General features: G+C 45.9%; 1 protein-coding gene across 1 annotated transcript in view; it reads right to left on the bottom strand.

Moving 5' to 3' along the window:
* igf1ra (insulin-like growth factor 1a receptor) overlaps window positions 1–26,043 on the bottom strand; it is a 221,913-nt gene that overhangs the window by 179,328 nt on the left and 16,542 nt on the right. The window contains exon 2 of the mRNA XM_069902512.1: window positions 12,422–12,967. Within this exon, the coding sequence (XP_069758613.1) occupies window positions 12,422–12,967 (546 nt within the window). The remainder of the gene's footprint in view (window positions 1–12,421; window positions 12,968–26,043) is intronic.

The raw sequence follows: 26,043 nt of genomic DNA, 5'->3' as shown, positions 1-26,043 counted from the left end.
CTCTGGCGCTGTAAAGATGTTCTGCTAACTGTGCCATCCTCCAGAATTTGTGTTTTCACTGAGAAAACTGTGCTTTGGTGTGGGTGGAGTGGGGGAAAGAAAAACAATGACAGTCAGAAAGACCAGCATTAACTCCATCAGAGAGAGGATGGAGACCGCACGCTGTGTTTACGCGGAGCTTTCATTTGAGAGCTACAGGGGTAAGTACCAGACACGGAACCTGCAAAGAAGGTGTATGCGCTCAAAGGGGTTACAGTACACTGTGGGTTGGCCTGTGTAAACTTGTGTTGCAGTCTGTTTGATTAGTGAGATTTCAGGCAAACAAAACAAAAATAAAAATTAAAAAAGCAGTTGAAAGTGCAGAGCGGTCAGCTCTAGAAAGCAAGGGGATGAGTTTGGGATGAGAGAAGTGAAGTCCATTCATTCAGGAACAGAGTTGATGGACTGAATGGCCTCAGTCTTCCCTCGCATTTCTACATCGCTATCCCTTTCCTCACTCTCACTGCCCTCCAACCGCCTCCCCGACTCAGCCACCCTGACCCCCCCTGACTCAGCCCCCTCACTCCCCGACAGACCTCTCTGTCCCCGACCCCCAACTCAGCCGCCTTGACCCCCCCTTCCTTGACTCAGTCCCCCTCTGACCCCCCTCTTCCCAACTCAGCCACCCTGACCCCCTTCCCCAACTCGGTCCCCCTCCAACCCTCCTCCTTGACTCAGTTTCTCCCCTTCCTCCCCTACTCAGACCTCTCCCCCCCCCCCACCAACTCAGTGCCCTCTGCCACCCCCCACCCCAACTCAGCCCTCCTCGACTCAGTGGTCCCCCGTTCCCCCTCCCCAACTTGGTGGGTCAGCGATCTGGGATAAGAAGTCAACAATTCATTCTGTAATCAGCAGGTTTATTTTAACAATAAAGCAGCATCAAGGAAAGGTTGATGAAGAACCCACACACACGAGTTTAAATGAGATGCCATTACGGAGTCCTGCGCACGAAGCAGGGCCTGATTGTCACCTTCCAACCTTCCCTCCCTGGTAAACAGCCTGATATTTTCCACACATCATGACCCATGAACAAACTTGCCAGGCACTGGCACATCATGGATCACTCAACTGGAGACAGAACATACTTTGTTGTTGAAGATTGGCAGTTGAGATTTTGGTCCATTGGGTGTTCTTAAAAAAAAATAAATCACAGCATGTTCTGTCCCTGCATACACAATATATATTGACGCAAGTTGCAGGAAAATACCGTTTCCACAAACAGCCATAACCTCGCCCGATTCCAGAGCATTCCAGCAACTCTGCTGGGTCTTCCGAAGATTTTTTTTCTCTCTCAAGCCCCTTTCACTCTTGCATCCCACCAAATTGGCCGTTCAGTGTCCCGGGATAGGAATAGGGGCTTGGCCTTTCACACTAGACCACTCCTAACTGGGTCACCATACACTTTCAAACTTGCAAGGGTTTATCCCTGGTGTTTGGTCTGTTCCACCTTTAATCGGAAGTGCCTACAACATTTCCGCCCGTTTCACACTTGCCTGATCTCAACGCCGGCGTCTGCAGACGCCGGGGATCGTACTAGGGGTCAAGGCTGGCAATCCCCGGTGTGACATGACGTCATCTGACGCCAGCATTGAGCAGATTTTGCTTTCACACTAGACACTTTAAAGGTCGATTGGCGTTTGATTCCTGGGATCACTGGCAAGTGTGAAAGGGGATTCAGTGACCACATTCCCCTTTAGAAACCTGACGTGCACTCAGGTGTCCGAGCCAGGGCATCAGTGGGAGCTCACGCACTCTCTCCAGCCTCCCCCACGGGTACCACCCCTCTGTTCCATGAACACAACACGCTGTGGTTTCCTGGTCTTGGAAGGGGGCCTCAACCAAGAGCTTCGTGCCGCTTCGGAAGCTCAATTCAAGCAATGCAAGCCAGATTTCAAAGGTCACATTACACATCGTACAGTGAGAAGGGTTTTTCTGCAAGCAGTCTGACAGGTTATCGCTAAGGTTTCTCATGCAGTGTTATGGACCATGGACAGCTTTATTTTCGGACCAGGGACAGGACTGAATATGCAGCGGGAGAGAGGAAGAGGAAGTGCTGACGCCACGTGCTGGGAGAATTGGAGCTGTCAAGAGTGCAAGATCCTTGCGCCGAAGCCAGTGGGCTCATGGAGACCCAAATGGTCTGTACTGTGCTGAACTGATCTATGTTCTATTTCTTTCAATCCGTGGGGCCATACTGGCTGAAAAAGGTCAATGGAATGAGTACTCATCAAGTTTATTATCATCTGATTTTACAAGTACAAATTGACAAAAGAGCGTTCTCCGGTCGTTGGTACAAAACACAAAGACACACAATCAGACATAATACACATACAGACAAACAATGCACATGTAGGACATATATCTATAAAAACAGATAAATAAATATTTCTTTGTACAAATGAGAGTCTCAGATTGTTAGTGCAAGCAGTTCCTTTGGTCAGATGAAGACAGTGGATCGAATGGCCTGGTTCTTTGCTGAATGACTATCTTTATTCGGAAGTATAGAAAAGGAAAATGGAGGACACAAAATTGCCTGTCAAGTGGAGCTGAATTGGTGTGAAAAATAAAAAAATTTTAAAAAAAAGAAAGAAAAAAAAAAGTGGAGCTGAATTAGTTCAGTCTACACATTATTCCCAGGAGGAGATAGACAGCTCTCTCTGACTTCCAATAAACCTCATCCAACTCGAACCAAAATTAAACGCAAGCCCAAAATGGTGGTTCACTGATTCATTACAACTGGAAATGGTTAAAATAAAATTAAAATCCCTTCCAGACAAAAGCTCCCAGAGCAGGTACACCACTGGTCTGGCACAACATGAATCTCCCTCTACACTCTCCCATCGCACAATCCCAGGAGATGGATTAGATGTAGCATGAAGCTCCCTCTACCCTCTCCCACCACACACTTCTAGCATGGAGTCTGATGGAGGCTGAAGCTTCCTCTATGCTGTCCCATCGCACAAACCCAGTGGATGGGTGAGATACAGTGCAAAGCTCCTTTCCCTGTCCCATCACATACACCCAGTTCATGCTGAACACAAGCTTTCAGGAAAGTGATTAGATTAGATTCAACTTTATTGTCATTGAGCCAAGTACAGATACAAAGTCAATGAAATACAATTAGCATCCAACCAGAAGTTAAAAAATAGTACTATATACAAATAATTACGTGCAAATAAAAACAAGCGCATTCACCAACAAACAAGTATAGAAGTACTGACAGTTCAGTGGGAGTGCAGAACCACTCAGCGCTGGGATTTAAGATGCAGCCGGGTCACAGCCTGCTGGTTCGAAAGTGAAGGCTCCTGTAGCACCTACCGGATGGGAGAAGAGTTAAAGGCCTTGATGATGCTCTTCGCCCTGTCCAAAAAGGTCGCATCTCATGGGCAAACGTAGAGATATTTCCACCCGCACAAGTACACAAATTATGGGCCTCAAATGTATAAGCCTGGACTCTTCAGGGATCCAGGAGAGACTGAAGTGGTCAGAATATAGAATGTTAACTTTCAAAATGATTAATTCATTCATGTGGAGAATTAAGTCATAGAACCACAGAACATCAGAGCACAGAAACGCCCTTCTAATCAGCCTTGTGCCACTGACCTGCACCCAGTCCATAGCCCTCCATACTCCTCCCATCCAAATACTAAAATCAAGCCCGCATTTACAACTTCAGCTGGCAGCTAACACCACTCTGTGTGTGAAAAAGTTCCCCCTAAACTTTTCCCCTTTCATCCTTAACCCATGTCCTCTGGCTTGCATCTCACCTACCCTCAGTGGAAAAATCCTACCGACATTTACTCTGTCTACACCCCTCATCATTTTAAATACCACTATCAAATCTCCCCTCATTCTTCTACACTCTAGGGAATAAAGTTCTAACCTATTTATCCATTCCCTGTAACTCAGTTACTGAAGTCCGGGCAACAACTTAGTACATCTTCTCTGCACTCTTTCAATCCAGCAATTATTGTCCATCATTTTTGATCCTGGATTGAGTTGCTACTTACAATCAACATTTCAATAGGTCAAGATTCACAAAGCAGACAGGGCAAGGACAGCAGACTTCCTTCCGCCCAAAAGACATGGTGAATCTGATTTTTAAATTTAAATACAACACGCTAACAGGCTATTTTTGCCCTACGAGTCCATGCATCCCAATTTACACCCCATTAACCTTCAACCCCAGTACGTTTTGAACAGTGGGAGGAAACCGAAGCTCCCAGAGAAAACCCACACAGACACAGGGAGAACATATAAACTCCTTACAGACAGCGTTGGACCCAAACCCTGGACCCGATCACTGGCGATGTAAAAGCATTGCGCTAACCGCTACAACAACCATGTTGCCCTGATGACTTTGACTTTCGTGGTCACCACTCGAATAGTTTTTCTTAAATTCCAGACTCCTTCAGTTACTTGTATTTAAATTCTTTAACTACCAGGCTAGGATCAAACCTTGTGGTTCTGGTCGAAGGCTGCTTGCCCGATAAAACAAAGCACTGTCCCAGCACAGCTCCCACCATCACATCAGTGTTGGTGGCAAGCAGCAATGAACACTAGAGGAAGCTGGATGAATGCACGGGTCAAAGGCAGAGAAGGGGGCAGGAATAGGTTAAGTGGGCCAAATGGCCTCCTTCAATATTGTCAAGCTCTGTGTATGGATTCTAACTGAAACAGAAAGCATGAGAAACACCCAGTAGCTTAGACATTATGAGGGGGAAAGAGGAACAGATACAGTTTCAGGTCGAAGATTCTTCAAAATAACTTCATTTTGCCATTGTCTACAATCTCAGTCATCCAATTGTACAGCAGATATAGGCCCTTCAGCCCACTATTCATTCCAATCTTTTTGCTCATCTACATTATCCCTATTTGCCTGAAATTGGACCATTCACTTCTTGTCTACCTGTTCAAGATTCCTTTATTGTCATGTAACAGTACAGAATACATAATACAGCTATGTGTTGCAATTATGCAATTTGGATGATGTGCAAACACCACATTATCCATTACATCCTGTCCTCTGATCAGAGTGTAACCTGAAAATTGGTCGGCTTCGACTACATCATTAACTCAGACGGATCTCAATTTGCAACGTTAAAACAGAAATAGGCAATAGATAATCTATAACCTGATGGGATCACAGACGTATATGTGGTCAGATGTTGCCGGTCAGATTTAGGTGGTGCATGTCTGTATTATGTGAAATTGCCTTGCGTACAGCAATTTTGTGTAATATTATGTGTAATATTATGTCAAAGTGATTCTTAAAATACTACTTCAGTCAAAGTACTGCTTAAACAGGGTAACTGTCTAGGTGTCCATCACCTCCTCTGGCAGCGCATTCTATCAACCATAAATGTCCTTTCCGAGTGACTGTCACTTTGTGACATTACCACACCCATGACATACTCATCTGTCGGATCACAGGGCAATCTGTCTCCTCAGCAAGTCCATGGAGTAGATGTCAACAATCCACCATCCCAACTCTAGGGAGCTCATTTGATTGGATCAGACAAGCATCTGGTAGACATTTTTCATCTCTCCCCAGAAAGCCAAGTCTGTTCAGAATTTTGACAGAATTTTAAAAATAATTTTTAGACAGGCCCTTCCGGCTCGCAAGCCCATGCCCCCCAAATGACCTACAAACCTTGTATGTTTCTGGAGAAAGCCACTTAGTCAAGGGGAGAAGGTACAAACTCCTTACACTCAGCACCAGATTACAATAGCACTGCTCTAACCTCCTCACTAAACGTGTGGAAAAAAGAAAATCAACTTTAGTCTCATTTCACAAAACTAGCATAGAAAATAATTAAAATACACACAAAGGCACCTACAGAAATCTCAAATGCCTGGCCTTGGAGGTATCTGGATGTTGATGCAGACTAAACCAGCCAAGAATGGTGCGTCTGTGAAAGTTTTTAATCAATTTGTTTTTTTACGCGGCATTTTAATTTGTTTACGTGCCTTCGGAAAGTTGACAATCCACCTTGGGAAGAGGGCAGTGTCAGGCAACAGGCGCCATGGAGACTTCCCAAAGATTCTCCAGCCTAAATTTCTGGCTTCATTTCAGAATCTGTTGCTTTGTTTTCTTGAGGCAGGTTTGTGAAAGATTTGCCATAAGAAAATATTCCAGTGACAATACATCTCCTGTGTTCTACAATACCAGCCTAGTGGTGAAGTCCAGAAATGAGGCAACTTGAAGAGGTACAACCTATCTATCCTCACCAACTTCCCACAGGCTGAACGACCAAAGGAACTGCTCACACTGACCCTCCGAGACTCTCATATTCATGAAACAAGATTTATTTGTAGATATGAAATCTTGTCCTGCATGTGTATTGTTTGTCACTGAGGACAAGAGAACACTGTTTCATCGGGTTGCACTTGACCAACTTTTCCTACTCTCCCCACATTGCCACCAGCGTCCCACCCCTCAGATTCCATTTCTCACATACACACTAGTGACAATGTACAGCCGCCAACCCACAAGTCTTCAGGATGTGAGAGGAAACCAGAATAACTTGCAGTGGGAGCTGGGGGGGAAAAGAGAACTCACACAATCACAGAGAGAGCCTTCAAACTCCACACAGACAGTATCAACAATCAGGATTGAACCCGGCCACAGGATCGGTGAGGCAGAGGCTTTACTGACACCGTGGTGCAGAGAGACCCTACATTCATGACCCAAGATTTAACCATCCATTTGCCTCCACAGATGCAAGTAAAAACACGATGCTGGAGAAGCTCAGCAGGTCCAACAGTGTACTTTATCTTGCAAAGATTAAGGTACATAACCAATGTCTTGGGCTTCAGCCCTTCATCAAGGGATCAAGAGTGCCACGGCTAGCATTGCGGTTGGTGCTGGGACCAGAGTCTGTAAGGAGTTTGTACGTTCTCTCCATGTCTGCGTGGGTTTCCTCTGGGTGCTCAGGTTTCCTCCCACCATTCAAAATGGTTGTAAGCACAGGCTCATGAGCCGAAAGAGCCTATAACCATGCTTTATGTCTAAATTTAAATTTAATAAGCTTTTTGCTCATACCTTGATGAAGGGATCAAGCTGACTTTGCTACATAAAGTACACTGTTTGACCTGCTGAGTTCCTCCAGCATTTGTCTACAATCTTAGCGTCCACAGGCCGAAAGCTCTTGTGGCGACTGCCTGCTTCAGAAGTCTGGGAGCACTTTGGGACACAGGGTCCCAGGCTGAGAATGGGACTGCAGAAATAGGAACGCCCTCACTTGCGTAGGGCCACAAATCTATCTCAGTCCTGCAAAGAGAGAACTTTAGACCAGCCTGGAAGCTTTCCTCAGCTCCAAGGTGTAAGTAGTCCTCGACATTAAATATTTTATACTAAGATGTTATCTGCTCTCGCTGGATAATTTGAAGTTGGTGAAAGGGGAAGGGATCCAGTTTCCTGTTCACAGTACCCTGGACTACAATGCCTCAAAGATAAATTCCTGCCAAGTGAGAGAGGGCTGTGGACATGGGACAAAAATGGAAGGGCTAGAGGATGGTATGCTCACAGCATTTTAAATACCCCGCGACCGGAGGTTCTGGGCCCAAGATGGTGGCTCGTGTTTTCAGCAGTGGCCTCGAGCGGTTGCAGACTCTGGGAGAGCAGAGGCCTTGGAGCGGGGCATGAGAAAAATGGGAGAGCCTACTCCCACCCCATCCCAACCATTTGAGAGGGAGAAGCAGAGATTACCCTACGGGACAGCGACCAGGCCAGCAGACCAACGAAGGCTCCATGGCTGAAGAACAAACAGGCTGCGGGCGACTTGCTGAAGGAGGTATTGGAAGCGGGATGCGAGAGGCTGCAGAGGGTGCGAGGGGCTCCTGAAGGGCCTTGGGCACGAAAGGTTTCCCGAACGTGTCGGAGGTTCGGATGTGGAGCTCGGGTTGCCGATGGGTGGCTATGGGAGCACTGAAGGCGAATCCACAGACATTCAGCGACTCTTTGTTTGAATATTTTTTCCAAAAATATACCTAATAAAATTTTCAATATCACATTAAACTTTTCCATACAAACAAATCCACACACCGTCAAGCTTATAAATCTATTAAATATATAGAATACAATTGGGGAAAGAAACCACGTTTAAATATTACATTCATCTTTTACTTTCTTTCTCTGACTGTTAGGCGCCAGGTAATTTCGGCTGTTGGTGACTGTCTGCCTAACGGTAAAGTAAAAGACATTTTGTGTAATATTACATCTGTTTTATTACGTGACAACCACATCACAACAATCCTTCCCATTCTCTGTGGAGGCTGAGGGCTCCTAATGAAGAGGGATTCACAATAAACATTCAAACCTAACACCAAAGCAGCAAGATCCATTTGATCAGTATACACCCATTCTTTAGCTTGTTATTCATTAACCCCTTGACATGACCTTGTCTCCACGCATAGAAAAAAGGAACACTTCACTGGCCTCCCAGCAACCAGAAAAACAATCACCTTTTCCTTAAACATGCACCCCCCCAACACCTTTCCCTTCCCCTCCCTCCTCCCCACACTATGTTCCTCACCATCAGCAGGTGGGCTGTTGAATGAAGAAAGGAACAAAAGCCAGACTGGTTCAAATGGACAGCGGAGTCCATGGGAGGGGAACTAGGCAACAAGTTCTAAAAACACAGTAGTGACCATTCCTTGAGAAGTGGATGTAGAAAACAGACATACAGTGTTGAAGGTAAACACAAAATATCCAAGCTTTGAGTTTGAGAGAAAAGAACACAAGAACATTAGAAATAGGAGCAGAAATCGGCCATCCAGCCCATCAAGCCGGCTTCGCCATTCAATGAGATCATGGCTGATCTGATGATGGGCTGCCTTTTCCCCACATCTCTTAATTCCCCTACTATATAAAAATCTATCCACCCTTGTCTTAAATATATTTACTGAGGTCGCCTCCATTGCTTCAATGGGCAGCGAATTCCACAGATTCACCCCCCTCCAGGAAAAGCAGTTCTTCCTCATCTCCGTCCTAAACCATAAATCTTGAGGCGACACCTCCTAGTTCTCATCTCTCCCACGAAAGGAAACAACTTACCTACCTCTATCACATAACTTTATATATTTCTATAAGATCCCCTCTCATTCTTCTAAATTCCAACGAGTACAGCCCCAGGTGACTCATTCTCTCAGATCTCTGGAATCAACCTGCTGACCTCCTCTGCTCCGCCTCTAAAGCCAATACATCCTCCCTCAAGTCAGGAGGCCAGAACCGCACACAGACCTCCAGATGCAGCCTCGCCAGGACCTTGTCCAGTTGCAGCATCACCTCCCTGCTCTTAAATTCAATCCCTCTGGCAATGAAGGCCAACATCCATCCCATTTGCCTTCTTGACAGCCTAAGCACCTGCAAACCAACCTTTTGTGATTCACGCACAATTTCTTCCACATGGCACTCGCTTGCCATTGAAATAATAATCTTGATCTTCCATGTTTCCTTCTAAAGAGGATAACTTCACATTTACCAACATTGCAGTTTAGTCTTCGAAGTCAAGAACTGTTCACCCTTGTGGCTTCTGAGATCTGCCTTGTAACTTGGTGCTGGGTATCCTTGCATCTGATATCTAATCTCACAGAGCAATCACTCCCGTGGTTCCACTTGCTACTTTACAAAGGAACTCCTGATAAACACCAATGCCATTATGTCAAAGAGGGGAAATGGCTGAAATTCCTATTATCTACACCTAATGAAATATACACCACATTGGTTAAGGGCTTGTTCTATTCTGGTGAATAGCCTCAAAACCATTAATAGGCCAGAACAGTTAGCGCACGCGGTTATAGCGCCAGCAACGGGGATGGGAGTTCAAATCCCACACACTCTGTAAGGAGTTTGAACTTTGTCCTCATGTCTGTGTGGGTTTCCTCTGGGGTGCTCTGACTTTCTTCCACCCTTCAAAAAAAAAACCTATCGGGGTTTATATGTCAATTGGGTGTAATTGGACAGAATGGGCTCATGGGCCGAAGGGCCTGTTACCATGCCCTATGTCTAAATTTAAAATTTACTGTAGATTGGGGCACTTCAGATTACAAGGCAAACACGATAAGGTCCCCCGCTCATCCAGATACTTGAAAAATGACATAGAAAGACCTCACAAATGTGCTCAAGATGTGTAAAGGTCACAGGTTCTGGTTGACAAAGTCACCACAATTAAACAACACAGCAGGAGCGTCACTGCGGTCTGTGGTGTCCTGCGTAACAATTGTCGCATTTGTCAATGTGCAAACCAGGCCCTTCGATACGTTACCTATTCCCGTGTCAGCACTGATGCAACCGATCGCACAATTTACTGATTGTTGCTGCTCGTCTCAGCAATACCCACCCAACTCTCCCACCCAGAACAAAAGGCAATTGTTGCAGTGTCACGTCAGGAGGCAGGGAATGTCTCTGGTTCACAGGTAAATTATCACGTAATAACTACATTTAGAATGTAACAGGCATGAAAATCTTTAACTTCGTCTACCGCAGGGAAGACTTTGTCAAGCACCCCTCACAGAAGTGAGGCCCCAGCAATGATCCCTGGTCGACAAGGCCAGTGCTCTAACCACTGAGCTACTGGAGCCTCTCTCAACCTACAGCAGCCATTCTCAATCTATCTTTGTTTTTCAGGATCCTCAAGCAAAGCAGATAAGAAGGTTGTTGTTCGCTTGTAATGCAAAAATACATAAACTACAGCTCACAACCACAATTGAATGATACATCAGTTCATGAATTGGGTGGGGGGGGGGGGGGGAGGGGGGTGGAAGGAGAGGGGAACAGAGTTATGGAAGACTGCCATCAAATAGCATTCAATCAGCTGATGGAGGAACTTCGACAGACCGATTGGCAGACTCTACATCGAGACCAAGTCCCTGCCTATTCTCATGGGACAAGACAACGTGCAACAGAAAGCTTGATCAGAACTGGGAGCTCAGCGGTGTGACCTCAGGAGAGGAATCCAGTAACCATAGGGCGGTCTTTCAAAGGCTGCTGTGGTCACAAGGTCCGAAACAACCTGGAGTTTGATCTCGAGCCTGTGCAGAGCTTCCAGTCTCGTCCACTGCCCAACACAGTGGTGAATATTCTCCAAACTAATCGAATGCGTGGAGAACAGGGAGCAAACTAAAGGAGTATTGTGAGCAAGTGTTAACAGCTCCATTAGACCATAGAATATTACTGCACAGTACAGGCCCTTCAGCCCTCATTGTTGTGCTGACCTACATATCCTACCCAAAAGAAAATTCTAAAATATTTTCTACCTCATAACCCTTCATTTTTCTTTCATCCAGGTACCTGTCTGACAGTCTCTTCAATGCCCCTAATATTTCAGCCTCCACCATCACTCCTGGCAAGGAATTCCAGACACCCACAACTCTGGAAGAAAAAATTTACCCCTTATGACTCCCTTAAACATTCCTCCCTTCACTTTCTACAGATGTCCTCTGTTGTTTGCTACTCCCACCCTGGGAAAAAATTGCTGGCTGTCCATCCTATCTGTGCCTCTGAGAATCTTGTAGAACTCTATTAAGTCACTTCTCATCCTTTACTCCAAAGACACTTATTTTCCAAACCAGGCGGCAGCATCCTGGTAAATCTCCTCCGCACCCTCTCCATAGCTTCCACATCCTTCCTGTGATGAGGTGACTAGAACTGAACACAATAATCTAAGTGTGGTCATGTTGCAACATGACTCTTGAACTCGATCTCCCGACTAACGAAGCCCAACATCCCATAGGCCTTCTTTACTGTCCTATCAATCTGTGCAGCAACCTTGAGGGATGTATGGATTTGGACCCCAAGATTCCTCTGTTCCTCCACACTGTTAATTATCCATTAACCCTGTCTTCAGCCTGCAATTGTAACCTTCTAAAATGCATCACCTCACAATATCTGTATTGAACTCCATCTGCCACTTTTCCGCCCAACTCTGCATTCTTTCTATATCCTTTTGTAACCTCCGACCACCTTGAACACTATCCACAACTCCTCCAACCTCCGTATCCTCCGCAAACATATTGTCCATCCTTCTGCTTCATCATCTAGGTCATTTATAAAAATCACAAAGAGCAGGGATTCCAGAACAGATCCCTGAGGGGCTCCACTAGACATAGAAGAGCCACAAATGCTCAGGATCATCCAGTGACACTGCACAGATGCTCATCAATGGTCAGACAACAAAAACACACACAATTGAAACACGGGGCAGTTCACCAGGTATGGAAGTGGCTCAGGATTTGTATCAAAAAGGCATCAAAACACCACAGCTTCTAAAATGGACGGCAACCATAGGAATGGAAGCTGACACTGAAGACGCATGCAAATTCAAACCATTCACTGGCGCTCAAGATGAAAACATCAACCAAGGTGAAGAGGTGACCCTACCTTTCTGACAGTGGTTTGCGTTCCAGCAGCGGTAGTTGTATTGGTTGTAGACACTGGTCTTTATGCACGGTGGCCGATCCCCCATGGTTCCTGGACAGACATCCCCACACTCATTCTGCTGTTTATTCCGATCAATGTAATTATTTTCCACAGAATCAAGGATGTAGGACCAGTCGATAGTAGACAAGTAACAGAGGTCATGGTTCTTCTCAATCCGCACGGCGCCGCGCGTGATGTTCTGGAGACTGTACAGCCCAATCTCTTTCAGGTGAGTCATTTCAAAGATGACCAGAGCGTAGTTGAAGAAAAGGCGGACGCCGCGGATGACAGTGAGGTTGGGGAAGAGGTCCCTCAATGTCTCCAGGCCGTAGACGCGGTACAGAAGCAGGTACTCGGTGATAACAGTCAGCTTTGGGAATCGCAGGGCACGGAAGTCTTCCGCCTTGCCGCTGATCAGAAGAATCTGCAGGTAACCCTCAATGATGGTGCAGTTCTCCAGCTGCCGAAGATCTGAGACCTGGTTTCGAATGTCCATGCCACTGCAGACTGAAAGAGAAGTGAAGCAAGGTCAGTCCTCTCACTCTCCCACATCCACCACAATGGACTCCCTGGTCCACTAACATCAGGGGAGACCGAAGCCTACATAGCAAATCCAGCCCAGTGCATAGAGGGAACCTGACACATCACCTGCATCCCTCAGCAACCTGAACAGGGACATAGCTGAAGGCATCCTGTCAAGATGTGAGTTTGCTGTTAACACAAAATTAAGTGAAAAAGCAAATTGTGCAAGGGATATCAAAGAGTCTGCAGAGAGATATAGATAGGTTAAGTGAGTGGGCAATGGTCTGGTAGATAGAGGACAATATTGGCAAGTGTGAGGTTATCCACTTTGGAAGGAAAAATGGAAGATCAGAATGTTATTTAAATGGCAAACGAATGCAGTGTGGTGCTGCCATGCAGAAGGACCTGGGAGAGCTTGCACGTGAAATCCAAGAGGTTGGTTTGAAGGTGCAGCAGGCTGTCAAGAAGACAAATGGAATGTTGGCCTTCATTGCCAGAGGGATTGAATATAGGAGCAGGGAGGCTATGCTGCAACTGTACAAGGTCACGGTGAGGCCGTGTCTGGAGGACTGTGTGAAGTTCTGGTCTTCTTACTGGAAGGATGCATTGGCTTTGGAGGCAGTGCTGAAGAGGCTCACCAGGTTGACTCCAGGGTTGAGGGGGTTAGCCTATGAGGAGAGCCTATGAGCCTATATGGGACTGTACTCAGTAGAATTTAGAAGAATGAGAGGGGATCTTATAGAATTTTTTTTTAATTAAGACACTGTAACAGACCAATTTGGCCCTACGAGTCAGAGCCGTCCAATTTACACCCCATTAGCCAACACCCCAGTAAGTTTTTGAAGGGTGGGAGGAAACATACAAACTCATTATAGACAGCACAGGATTCGAACCCACTACACTAACCGTGTCGCCCCTATAAAATTATGAAAGGCGTAAATAAGATAGAAGTTGTTTCCACGGGCAGGGGAGACCAGAACTAGGGGACATAGCCTCAAGATTCAGGGGAGTAGATTTAGGACGGAGTTGAGGAGGAACTGCTTTTCCCAGAGACTGGTGAATCTGTGAAATTCGTTGCCCATTGAAGCATGGAAGTGACTTCAGTAAATATATTTTAGACAAGGTTGGAAAGATTTTTTACATAGTAGGGGAATTAAAGGATATGGGGAAAGGCAGATCAGTAAACATGAGCCTATCATTATATCAGCCGTGAACTCACTGAATGGAAGAGCAGGCTTGACGGATGGCCGACTCTTGCTCCCATTTCTTATGTTCTTATGAAAGGAACTGGCCTGACCAAGACCGCAAGAAACTGCAGAGGAATGTGAATGCAGCTAAGACCACCATACACCCACCCTGCCTTCATCGACTCTATCACCACCTCCCGTGGCCTCGGAAAAGCAATCAACGTAAAAGACACATCCCACTCTTTTCACCCTCCCCCCACCCCGGGTGGGAAGAAGATTCGCAAGGACAAGATGACATACTGACAGATTTAGGAGTTTCTTTTCTGCCATTATCAGACTCCTGAACGAACTGAAAAAAAGTGAAATTATGTTGCCTTTGTCCCCAAAAGCCTGCACTTGTCATACCATGCAAGGGATTTGAACTGGCTTGCTCACAAAACAAACTTTATTACTGCATCTTGGTACATGTGATAGTAAACTTGAACTGGGTCGAAGATATCCCACTGCTATCCCCCGTGTGGGAATGGAAAATTAAGAGGAAGATCTGCCAAACTGATAAAGCGAAAAAGATTACAAATCCAACTCGCATTCTCTAAAAGGCATTACAATGAGGTTCCCTAGATTGACAAGAGCAAATTCAAAAATATGAGTGACTTGGCTTCATCTTAAGTGATTTACAGCACTTTGAGGGAAGCACGCTAAAAAGCAACTTTCAGACAAGGATTTCCTGCAAACACACACAATTAGCATTCGCTGAAGCAAACCAGTCACATCAGAAACTCTCCGAAACAGCATGGCTAGCACATCCGCGCCAGTGACCCAGGTTCAAATCCAGCGCTGTCTTTAAGGAGGATGTACATTCTCCCCGTGACCTGTGTGGGTTTTTTTTGGAGGGTGCTCTGGTTTCCACACACCCTCCAAAATGTACGGGGTTCGTAGGTCATTGGGTGGCATGGGTTTCATGGTCCAGAAGGACCTTCTCATGTGCTGCATCGGTGAATGAAAATAAATGCAGTAGGGTAACAAATGAGATTGCAGAGAAAGAAGGTATGGCGGTTCGGATACTCCAGGGTGCATGTCCCCCCCCCCACCCTCAACAATGGCTCAAGCCAATCTCTGCCAAGTGTTTCTGAGCCGTATTGACCCCACAGCCCCTGTGCTATTTAGTGCTGGTGAATCTCACAGCCAAGCAGGTGCAAATTCTGGGACAAGAGGAAATCAGCCAGGATTCCCAGAACTGACTTCTTTCCAGTAATTCATGCTGGCAAGCAAATGTGTGAATGAAAGAAGATAAACCTTAGTTGCAGCATCCAAAGACCATAAACTTGGCTGGGTGTGGCATCATACTTCTCAATAAAAGTTTGCACTGTTTTCATTAGTTATACTCCCACTGCACACACTCTTCCTCCAAGACCCACGTCAGCCTCTCACCATCCTACATCTGGCTGCAGTGGATTTTCAAGGCTCAGATCCTCATTCTTACGTGGTTCTATTGCAGATTCCCCCTCCAACTCAAATTCTCTTCTCTCTCTCCCTCCCTCCCCCCACCCACCAAGTACTTACAGTACTTGAGGTCCTCCAGCTCCCAGGCAGCCCTGTCCCAACCTTCATCTGCTCCATACTCCTGCCATCCCTTCAGCTCAGAGGTCAAGTGTTCCTCACCTCCTCAAATCTTTCCTTTGTTCAAACGGTTTCTCACCTGCCCCAATTTCTCTCCTTTTCTAGCATTCTAGTGATCTACTGGGACCGTTGTCTGAAGAGGGCGCACAAAATCGTTAAGGACCCCTTCCATCACGCACACGGCATCTCTCAGCTGCTCCCGTCAGGAAAGAGCTACAGGTCTGTCAGAGCCAGCTCCACCAGGCTAAGGAACGGCTTCCTCCCACAGGCAGTGAGACTACTAAATGACTGCTAAAACTACTCTCCGTGACTTAACTATTTATTAATAATATTGATTTTCAATACAAGACATGTATAGGTTCACCTCACAGTGTGCGACACGGTTGCTGCAAAGAAATGGATCACAGGTCAATCGTCAGGCTCATAAGAGTGGTAGAGAGGATCACTGGAATCTCCCTCCCTCCCCATCGACGTGATCTACCGGGATCGTTGTCTAAAGTGGGCACGCAAAAATCACTGAGGACCCCTTCTACCCTGCACGCGGCATCTTTCAGCTGCTCCCATTGGGGAAGAGGTCCAGGAGGATCGAAGCTAGCGCCACCAGGCTGAGGAACAGCTTCTTCCCAAGGGGAGAAAGAATGCTGAACGACCAAAGGAACTGCTCACACTAAACATCAGAGACTCTCATATTCATATTTATTTGTATATATGAATACTTTTCCTGCATATGTATTGTTTAAATGTACGTGTGCATGTCTGGTTGTGTGTCTGTGTCTTTTGCACCGAGGACCGGAGAACACTGTTTCGTCGGGCTGCACTTGTGTAATCAGGTGGCAATAAACTTGACTTTTGGCCAAAAAAACTGGTTCAATATCCTTGGGTTTTCAAAGAATGAAGGATGATCCCAGTACTGCAGTTAGTGGAGCCACGACCTCACAGCACCAGATGGGTTCAACCCAATACCCCATGTTGTGTGTGTGGAGTTTGAACGCTCCCCATGACTGCCTGGGTTTCCTTCGGATGCGCTAGTTTCCTCCCACATCCAAACGACGTGCAGTTCATTAGGTTAAATGGGCTGCTGTAAATTGTATGTGAATATTGGAATCCGAGGCAAGGGAGAATATGGTGGGTGGGTATGAGTGCAGAAGTTTTTAACGCGATGGAAGGGACGGGCGAAGGATTAGTGTGATACTGATGCTTGGCATACACTGAATGGGCCAAAAGGCCTATTTCCATTGTGTATACATGTTATGAAGACATTTTGAGGGGTGAAGACAGGATCGACAAAGATGATTCAGGAGTGGGGAAAACCTGATTGAAGGGACACAGCTACAAAGTGAGAGACAGTTACTCAATACTGAGGTGCATAGAAACAGTGCCGGGTATCTGGAATTTCCACCTTGGAGGATGGTGGAGGCTTCATGAGGAGAGAAAGGTTTTTGAAAGATCAATAAATCGGGAGCATTGGAGAATTTGATGATAGCACAGCAGGGACTTGAAGGGCTGAGTGGTCTTGTTCTGACAGTCCACATCTTTTTTTTTAAACTTTGCATTGAGAACTTGAGAGGAAAGCTCAAAGTTAACAGTGAGGACAATCAGCAAGGATTAGAGGACAGTAATCAGAGATTACAGTTTAGAAAAGGGAAGCATTGGGTCAGGTCACCAACGGTGACTCAGATAACAACCAATGCTATCTGCAGAATGGAAATTACTCAACTGGACCAGTCATGTAAATACTAGAGAGGATCAGGAATCAGTTATCTTATAACCCAACACCCAAAAGTCCTTCCACTCTCTCCAAGCACGTCTGAAGTGTGGTGGAGTCCTCCCCACTAGCCTGTCTTGCGAGTGCCTCAGTAAATCCCAAGAAATTCAATCCTATCCAGGACAAAAGCATCTGCATCGTTGAAAGCTAATGAACCACAACCTCTCTGCCATGGCACACAGTAGGCACAATGTACAAAGCCCAGTGCCGTTACTGTCACTGTCTTCTCCGATCTGCGACCTCTACCACCCAAGGACATCACCCAGACCCGGTCATTCAGTACTGCTCACCTCATTACAGGAAGGATGTGAAAGCTGTGGAGAGGGTGCAGAGATATACCAGGATGTGGCTTGGGTTGGGGAAGGTCTTCTGAGGGCAAGGTTAGCAGAGCTGGGGTTTTTCTCTTTGGAGCGAGGAAGGACAAGAGGTGTTTTAATAGAGGCCTACAAGATTCTGAGGCATCGATAGGGTGCACACAGAGTTGTGGGTGCCTGGAATGCATTATGGTGGTGGAGGGACATTTAAGAGACTCTTAGGCATGTGGATGAAAAAAAATAGGGAGTTATGAGGTAAGGGAGTGTTTTCTTTGGGTAGGTAGTTATAGATCAGTACTACATTGAGAGCCAAAGGGCCTGTATGGTGCTGGTATATTCTATGCTCTACTGCTGACCTTTCACCACCACCATGTCCATTTCCTGGACACCACTCCCCAACAGCACCATGGGATCACGCTCACTTCGAGGACTATTCACCCCATCACCATCTGTAGAGCAATTAGAAATGGCTATAACTGTTGATTCTACCAACACCCAGAACCCAGAAATCAATAAACACCACTCACAAACTGTTCGATTTGATCACATCGGATAGCAGCATTGTCTGGTGTTTACACAACACAAAGCTCCTGCAGAATCAGATCTTTATCACACACAAATGGCACCACATGAACTTCACCTCGCTATAGGGAGGAAGGAATCACACTGCTTGCCTTTTTTGGAGAGAAGTCAGTGTCCTCATCCCATGCGGGATCCAGCTCCTAAACTTTAATTATACTTTCTTTACGCTGAATTAACAAGCACTCATTGCCTTGTTTTCGATTCCTTCTCAGTGTGTCACTGTAGTTTAATCGACCTGGTGCTGCATTCAAAGAGAATGCACTAAATCATTTCAAATTATTTTAATTCCAAAAATAAATATTATTCACCATAAGACTATGTTCAAAGGAAAACCGTGCCAAGTCCTAAGGGTCATATACATACATCCCACGGCTGTACATTGTTATGTTCAGCCTCTGATGTGTTCTGTCGCACTGTTGCCACCACATTCCACCCCCCCCCCCTCACCCCACTGTTTAGGGGCCTCCAGTTCTCAGCCCCTAAGTGTACAGCAGCAGAAGGAAGCTAGACTGTGGTTCTTTCCCCAAGAAGCCCTTTGCGTTGGATGCACCAAGCCTCAGTGCATCCCTCAGTACGTACGCTTGCAGTCTGGAACACGCCAGTGAGCAGCAATCCTTCCAAATTAGTCCTGCAACCAAATAAATTAGAAGACTTAGCACCTCAGGCAATGACACACCTCATAGGCCGGGTTGTTTTCTTCTTTAAAGCACGATAACAGGCCATTTCGTTTCACAAACCCATGCCACCTAATTTACCTACACCCATCCCCCCTGGTAAATTTTGAATGATGGGAGGAAACAGGAACCCCTGGGGGAAACCCTCACAACGACGAGGGGAGAGCATACAAACTCCTTACAGATAGCGCAGGATTTGAACCCTGGTCCCGATTGCTGGCGCTGTAAAGGCGTTGTGCTAACCGCTACCCCAACTGCACTGCTTTGCACACCTTTACTAAGATGCAGAGCAGTACAATTAGCGTAGCAACTGTTATATAGTGCCAGCAACCCAGGTTCAGATCTTGCGCTGTCTGTATGGAGCTTGTATATTCTCCCTGTGTCTGCGTGGGATTAACTGGGTCATCAGATTTCCTCACACCCTTCAAAACTTACCAGGGGTTGTCAGTCAATTAGGTGTAATTGTGTGGCAGGGGGTCATGGGCTGGAAGGACCTGTTACCATCCTATGTACCTAAATTATTATCATTTTTTTTTAAATCTGCCATTCAGCCCATCATCTGCCAGCAGAACAAACTTTGTAATTCACTTGGTCCTGGAACGTATTCTCTCAAACAAGCCTATCACGTTTTGCCATCCACCGGCACATGGAGGTAAAAGCACAAGGAAAGACCAGTGGGCCACTTGTGGTTGATGACTTCAGGGGACCTGCACGGGCTGCTGGAGTCTGGCTCATGGAGACGGGATTTGAGAAGGGGCCGAGGGCAAGGAGGGTTCCTGAAAAGCCTCGGATGCTGAAGGTTTCCTGATCATGGAGCTCAGACAAGGGTGTGTGCAGCTGCAGATACTGCAGGAGGCGCTAGAGGCGTATCCATGGACACTCAGTGGCGCTGAGGGGACTCCCTTGCTTCTCTTTCCCTTGTACTGTAAGGGGCACTGAGGAACACTAATGGAGACTCTTGATCTGCCTTACGGCAGGCAGAAGGCAACTTTGTGCAATATTCCATGTTCTGGACATTACACGATTCTGTACTATTAAACGACAATAAAGGAATCTTGAAACCTGCGGTGCCATTTGGGCCGAGGGTTATCTGTCCTTTTCTCTTTTGCCAGTTTCCCACACCCCTCAATTCCCTGATCTTCCAAAGATTTATCCCAATGATCCAACCTCCATCACCTGCCAAGATGGACAATACAAGAGATTCACACCAGCGGCGACCAATCGTCCCACACAATTTTGGAGAGTGGTGGTGGGGGCGGTGGGGGGAAGAGAAAACCAGTGCACCAGGGGTCACGTCCCATGCATGCCCTCGCAAACTCCGCGCAAAGAGCACCCGACCCAAGGTCAAGACGGAAACGTGGTCTCTGAGGCTGATGACCTGCGCCACTCTACCATCCTCAAGAAGCTAAACTTAGAATGCGGAGCCTTTCAAATATGGTGAGGGACATACATGAGGGCCAACAAAATCAAGCAGCACAGAGTAATGCAGGTTCACATTACAGATCTAGTCAGTGCCGATTCAATTCAACCTGGGTTATGAATAATTGGTTAAGGAAATATAGGTCAGAGACAGTGTACAATGCAGAGCATTGCTCATCCCTCCCGTCCTACCCACCCCTCACGCACACACTGGGTGCATGTACCAGCTTCAGTATTAACAACCTGCACTGCATCCTATCGGGAGCTCACTCGGTGTGTCTAAGCGAGCTTTAATCTGCCACAGCAGGATTCAATTTACATCAGTGAATAAAAATTGAATCCAAGCCAGCCGTGTAAACTGGTTATTTTGTTAAATCAGTCAGACGCCTCAATTAATTCTCCGTCAACCATCCCCCAATGAAAATTAAGTGGTATGGGGGAAACCTTTCTTTCTGGGGGTCCATGGGCATTCTCCTCATCTTTTATAACGGGAGCTTTGTTGCCAGGATACTGATCGTACAAGGTCGAATGGGGCTCATTCTACAAACACAAACATTTCAACTGGTCTATGGGGCAGCAAGGAAGAGAGGGGATTGAGCTCACATTCTCTACTCCCCCCCACCCCCTCCATCACATCGCACCCAACGCTAACTCGAGGAGCTCGACCTCTGCACGGATTGAGGCTGGAAGGTGGAGCTTGCGTGATTCCCCATGTTAAACAGTGCTGGGGGGGGGGGGAAATGGATGGGGAGAAAGCAGTTGTAGACTTGCAGCAGAGATCACAGGGTGTTTTTTTTTTAAAAAAGTCAGTTTTTGATTCCGGCCCTGCTGCCAAAAAACCCCGAAAAGTTAATTCCATAAACATCCTCTTTTGTGATGAATCAAATTCCTGAGGCAGACAAAGAAAAATGTCACTAAGATTCAAGTATTTCATACCTTGCTACGAACGTTTGGAAAATCTATTTTACACAAGAACAAAGTTAATTTTAAAAATCCTGGCTGAGATTCAAAACAAAATGGGCGGCCCAGTTGGCGTAATGGCTAGCGCAACGCTGTTACAGCGCCAGTGACTGGAGTTCAATTCCAGCACTGTAAGGAGTTTGTAGGTTCTCCTCCCCACCCTTTAAAAACGTAGCAGGGTCGTAAGTTAATTGGGCAGGCATGGGTTCGTGGGCCAATAGGACCTGTTACTGTGCTGCACGTCTACTTTTTTAAAAATGGGGTCAACAGGATGTTTTAAATGACATGGTGCTAATGACATGGGGGGAGTGCTGGGCACTCTCGCATTCCCTCTGGGTTCACTGGCTACAAAGGGAAAGCTCCACTGGTGGACTTGCTAACTCCTGTGTGGAGGGGGCTTTCATGTTTGCCCCATGGCCACCTCAGATTCCTCCCACAACCCAAAGCTCATTCCCAGCCACATCACCGAATAATTGTCTCCCAACACACACACCTCCCCTCACCCCCCCACCACCCCCCCCCCATCCCCAAGTCTCCCTTGAGAATCATACATAGAAATCCAGACTGACTTGCCACTGCGGTACCAACTTTGCACAACACTGACAGAGAAACAGGGGAGTTGTCCCAGCTGTTCACACAATCAACATGAATAGAGGTGACACAAAATGTACCCACCAACATTTTCTCAGGGCACTCAACGAATTACAAATAAAAAGCTATGTATTTTGAGGATATGCAGAGGGCAAATTCATTACTACTTTATAATGAATGCAATTTTGTTTTAATTCTGTTCCCTTGCTCCACCTGAAGAAAACAGCCTCCATCATCAAGGATCCCCACCACCAAGCCCTCTTCACACTGCTACCATCAGGAAGGAGGCCCAGGAGCCTGAAGATAAGCACCCAGTGACACAAAAACAACTTCTTCCCCTCTGCCATCAGATTTCTGAATGGACAATTGAACCACAGGCACTACAGGACAAGTCCTAAACTCCAGGCTGCTCGGGGATTGGGTCGGTCTGGATTTTCAAAATTCTCAGGCAGTAACTTTTAAATTCAGATTTAAGGAGATCAGAGATGAGATGAACGGGTAAATTTTGATAGTTTATTAATGAAACATTTATTCATCTAAAGTACAAAAAAAAAAAATTTCTTACGCACACACCTGCTGAATTTTAAAAGTTTTGAGAAGTCCATATTCTCGGGGGTCTGGATTTCTGGCATCTAGAATTTTAGATTTTTATTGTACCTCCCTTTCTCTTTTTTTTGCACCAATTTATATTTTTTAAATTAATTTATAGCTGCCATAAAACAACAAATTTCAATGCATGTTCATGACAATAAATTCGGATTCCCAATAACCATATTCCTTGAAAGTCAATACTGAAAGTTACAGCTGGAATAATAACTGGAGCATAATGTGTTGACGGATTCGGATGTGTTACTTCCGGCCATATCTTGAGGGGTTCACGGAGGTTGAGACACTCAGAGTCATGGAAATGTACAGCATAGAAACGGGCTTTTCAGACCTCCCTGCCCATGGTGCCCATAAATACTAACCCATTAACCAGCAAGGTCTTTGGCCCTTCTAGATCTTAGGGATTCAAGAACAGGTTCAATCTCTTTAATCCGGCAATGTCGGTACCTGGCCATTGCCAGATCACAGAAGCTGCCAGAAAACAGAAATTGACCCCTAAGGGAACCCCCTATGTAAACATCTCACAGACAGGACAAAGAAAACAGGAAAGAATACTGTGGGGTGGCACAGTTAGCGAGCGGTTAGCTCAATGCTTCTACACTGCCAGCGATCAGGAAGTTAGTACAAAGTCCTTACAGACAGAGCGGGACTTGAACCCCAGTTCCTATAGCTGGCACTGTAAAGGCTGAATTTGACGCTGTTGGTACAAACTCCTTAAAGACAGCGTGGAACTCAAACCCCTGTCCTGATCGCAGCAGATTCAACTTTTACAGTGGCTGCGATTGGGGTTCGAGTTCCATGCTCTCTGCAAGGAGTTTGTACTAACAGCGGCAAATTCAAACATGCCAGACCACAGAGTGCCAGATAAGAGAGGTTCAACCTGTACTTGCCTGAAACCCTGAATGGTGTGAGAGCCCCAACCTTCACCAATCAACTCAGGCAGTGCATTCCTGATTACAGTGGACAATGAAGATTTTGCTTCTTGAACACTTTTAGGGTGTATATTGTTGATTTTGGCCTGCTCACCACGAAAATTACCTTAATATTTTCCTATCATGTACTTTTTTAAAAAAAAAGATATAACCCATTTTTGCGCTATCTTGTCATATTTTAAGTCTACTTTCAAGCAGACAAAACCATGAAGTGCAACGTGTCATTGAAAATTCATTTTCTGATTTCGCACTTGGACTCCTTCCTCGCTGATCTCGGTGCCATCAGTGACGAACACGGTAAAAGGTTTCACCAGGACATTGCGATCATGGAAAAGTGGGATCAGGGCAACTGGAATCCATCAATGCTGGCCGACTATTGTTGGACACTGACACAAGAGGCGTCAGATGCCAAGTTTAAACGAAAATCGGCGGTAAAACATTTTTAGGTCAGTTGAACTGACGTAATGTGTCAGCGTCATTATGCAATTAAACATTAAATTCAATAAAAGTTATTTTAATGTTTCTTCAACTTCCTACGTGATACAGCAAATCAGAACATCTTTGTGTTCAACTTTACAGCTCCAGCGATCAGGACCAGACCTGGCTTCAAATTTTGCACTGCCTGTATGGAGTTTGTATGTTCTCCCAAAGTTTGGGGGGGAGGGGCTCTGGCCTCCTCCCACCAAATGTACTGGGGTGGAGGTTAATGGGGTGTAAATTGGGTGGTATGGACTCATAGGGTCAATTTGGCCTGTTTCACATGTCTACATTTTTTAAAATATCCCCAATTGTTTTCAACAAGCAAAAAAAATGTGGCCCAGCATTTTCCCCAAACTCCATAAAGATCTCTTATCTAAACCTTCTAGCTTTCGATACCATGTTGTGGGGAAGCACATTGAACTTTTCTATCCCCCTATCTCGATCAGGTTCTCCCTCAGTCACCTCTACTCCACAGAAAAATAGCCAAACCAGTATCTCTTCATAAGTGTAAACAAATACTGGAGGAACTCAGCAGGTCTTGCAGAGCCCTTCCTCAAGGTATGAGTAAAAGGGAATGAAAAGACAGGGGGCGGAGAGGAGGGAGGAAGGGGCAGGGGGGAGGAGCAGGTGAATAAACGGGTGAGAGAGTTGAAGAGAAAAGGTCACATTTGTATGAATCTGTATGGTCCCTTTTTAGCCAAATATCCAATAAAGTGCTTTTAAGCCAAAATAGCTAATAAAGTGCTTCTGAAGTGTGGACAGTTAGAAACAGCAAGGTCCACAAATATGTTAATATGTTAATAGCCAGATAATCTGTTTTACTTCTTTTGGCTCAAGTTAAACATTAGCCATGGAGTAGCATCCTGCTCCTCCTTGAGTGCCAGATGGGCTTTGCCCTTTCACCTGGGTTCCCCAATCAACAAGAAAAATCTCTCTGCCTCAAATGATAAACCCCATTGGCAGATGCAGAATGGTCACCGCAAGAGCCAGAATTTATTTTGAACTGCATGCATTGGGGGCCAGTCCAGAAAGCAGCAAGGGAATGGATTTCATGAGAGCTCAAAACAGGAGATCAAAGAGCAGCAAGTCCACTCTGCCAGTGTTCCACAACCCTCTTGTGCCTTGTTCACTTCCCAAGCCAGGGATAAGTCTGCCAGGCTTTCTAAGCGCAGAAAGCATCACACTCAACCGACTTTGCATGAGGTTAGGGCTACTTTTATTTAAATTTAAAGAAGCAGTATGGTTACAAGCCAGTCTGGCCCATAAACCCACGTGACCAATTAACTAACAATGCCCTGCATATCTTTGGGGGGGGGGGGGGGGGAGCCGGAGCACCCAGAGAAAACCCAGGCAGACACAGAGAGAATGTCCTTACAGTGCCAGATTAGATCCTAGGTCACTGGCACTGTAGAAGCTGCTAGCTGTCGCTCTCTCTCTCCACCCACTTCCCCACTATACCTCTCCTATTCATTCAAAGATTGAATAGGAATGAAACTTCATTAAAAACTCAGGGTTTTATTTGGAGCATCTTGACGAAGGGTCCTGGCCCGAAACATAGACCATTCTCTCTCTGTCCCATAGATGCTTCCCGCCCTGCTGAATCGCCCACCAGACTGGTTTCCAGCAACTGCAGTTTCTCGTTTCTACGGGTGATTTTATTTATTAATTAATAGATAATTTAGTGAAGCAATCTCCAATACAGAAGAACAACGAGCCAACTGGGTGGCTTGGAGCGCTGACCCAACTGCAACATGCACAAATGATTCAGAGAGAAGGGAAGGGAAAATAGACCAGTGCACAGTCAAGTTGATGGTCATCTGATTGTACAAGTACAGCTCGATGAAAACAGTGTTCTCCAGTGCAAAACACGCAGACATACAACCAAACATAACACACACAAACAATACATAAACAGGACAAGTATTCATCTA

The sequence above is a fragment of the Narcine bancroftii genome, chromosome 11, assembly GCF_036971445.1.
Source record: "Narcine bancroftii isolate sNarBan1 chromosome 11, sNarBan1.hap1, whole genome shotgun sequence".
Lineage (NCBI taxonomy): Eukaryota > Metazoa > Chordata > Chondrichthyes > Torpediniformes > Narcinidae > Narcine > Narcine bancroftii.
Note: the sequence above shows the minus strand (reverse complement) of the source record. Positions and strands in the feature narration are given on the sequence as shown.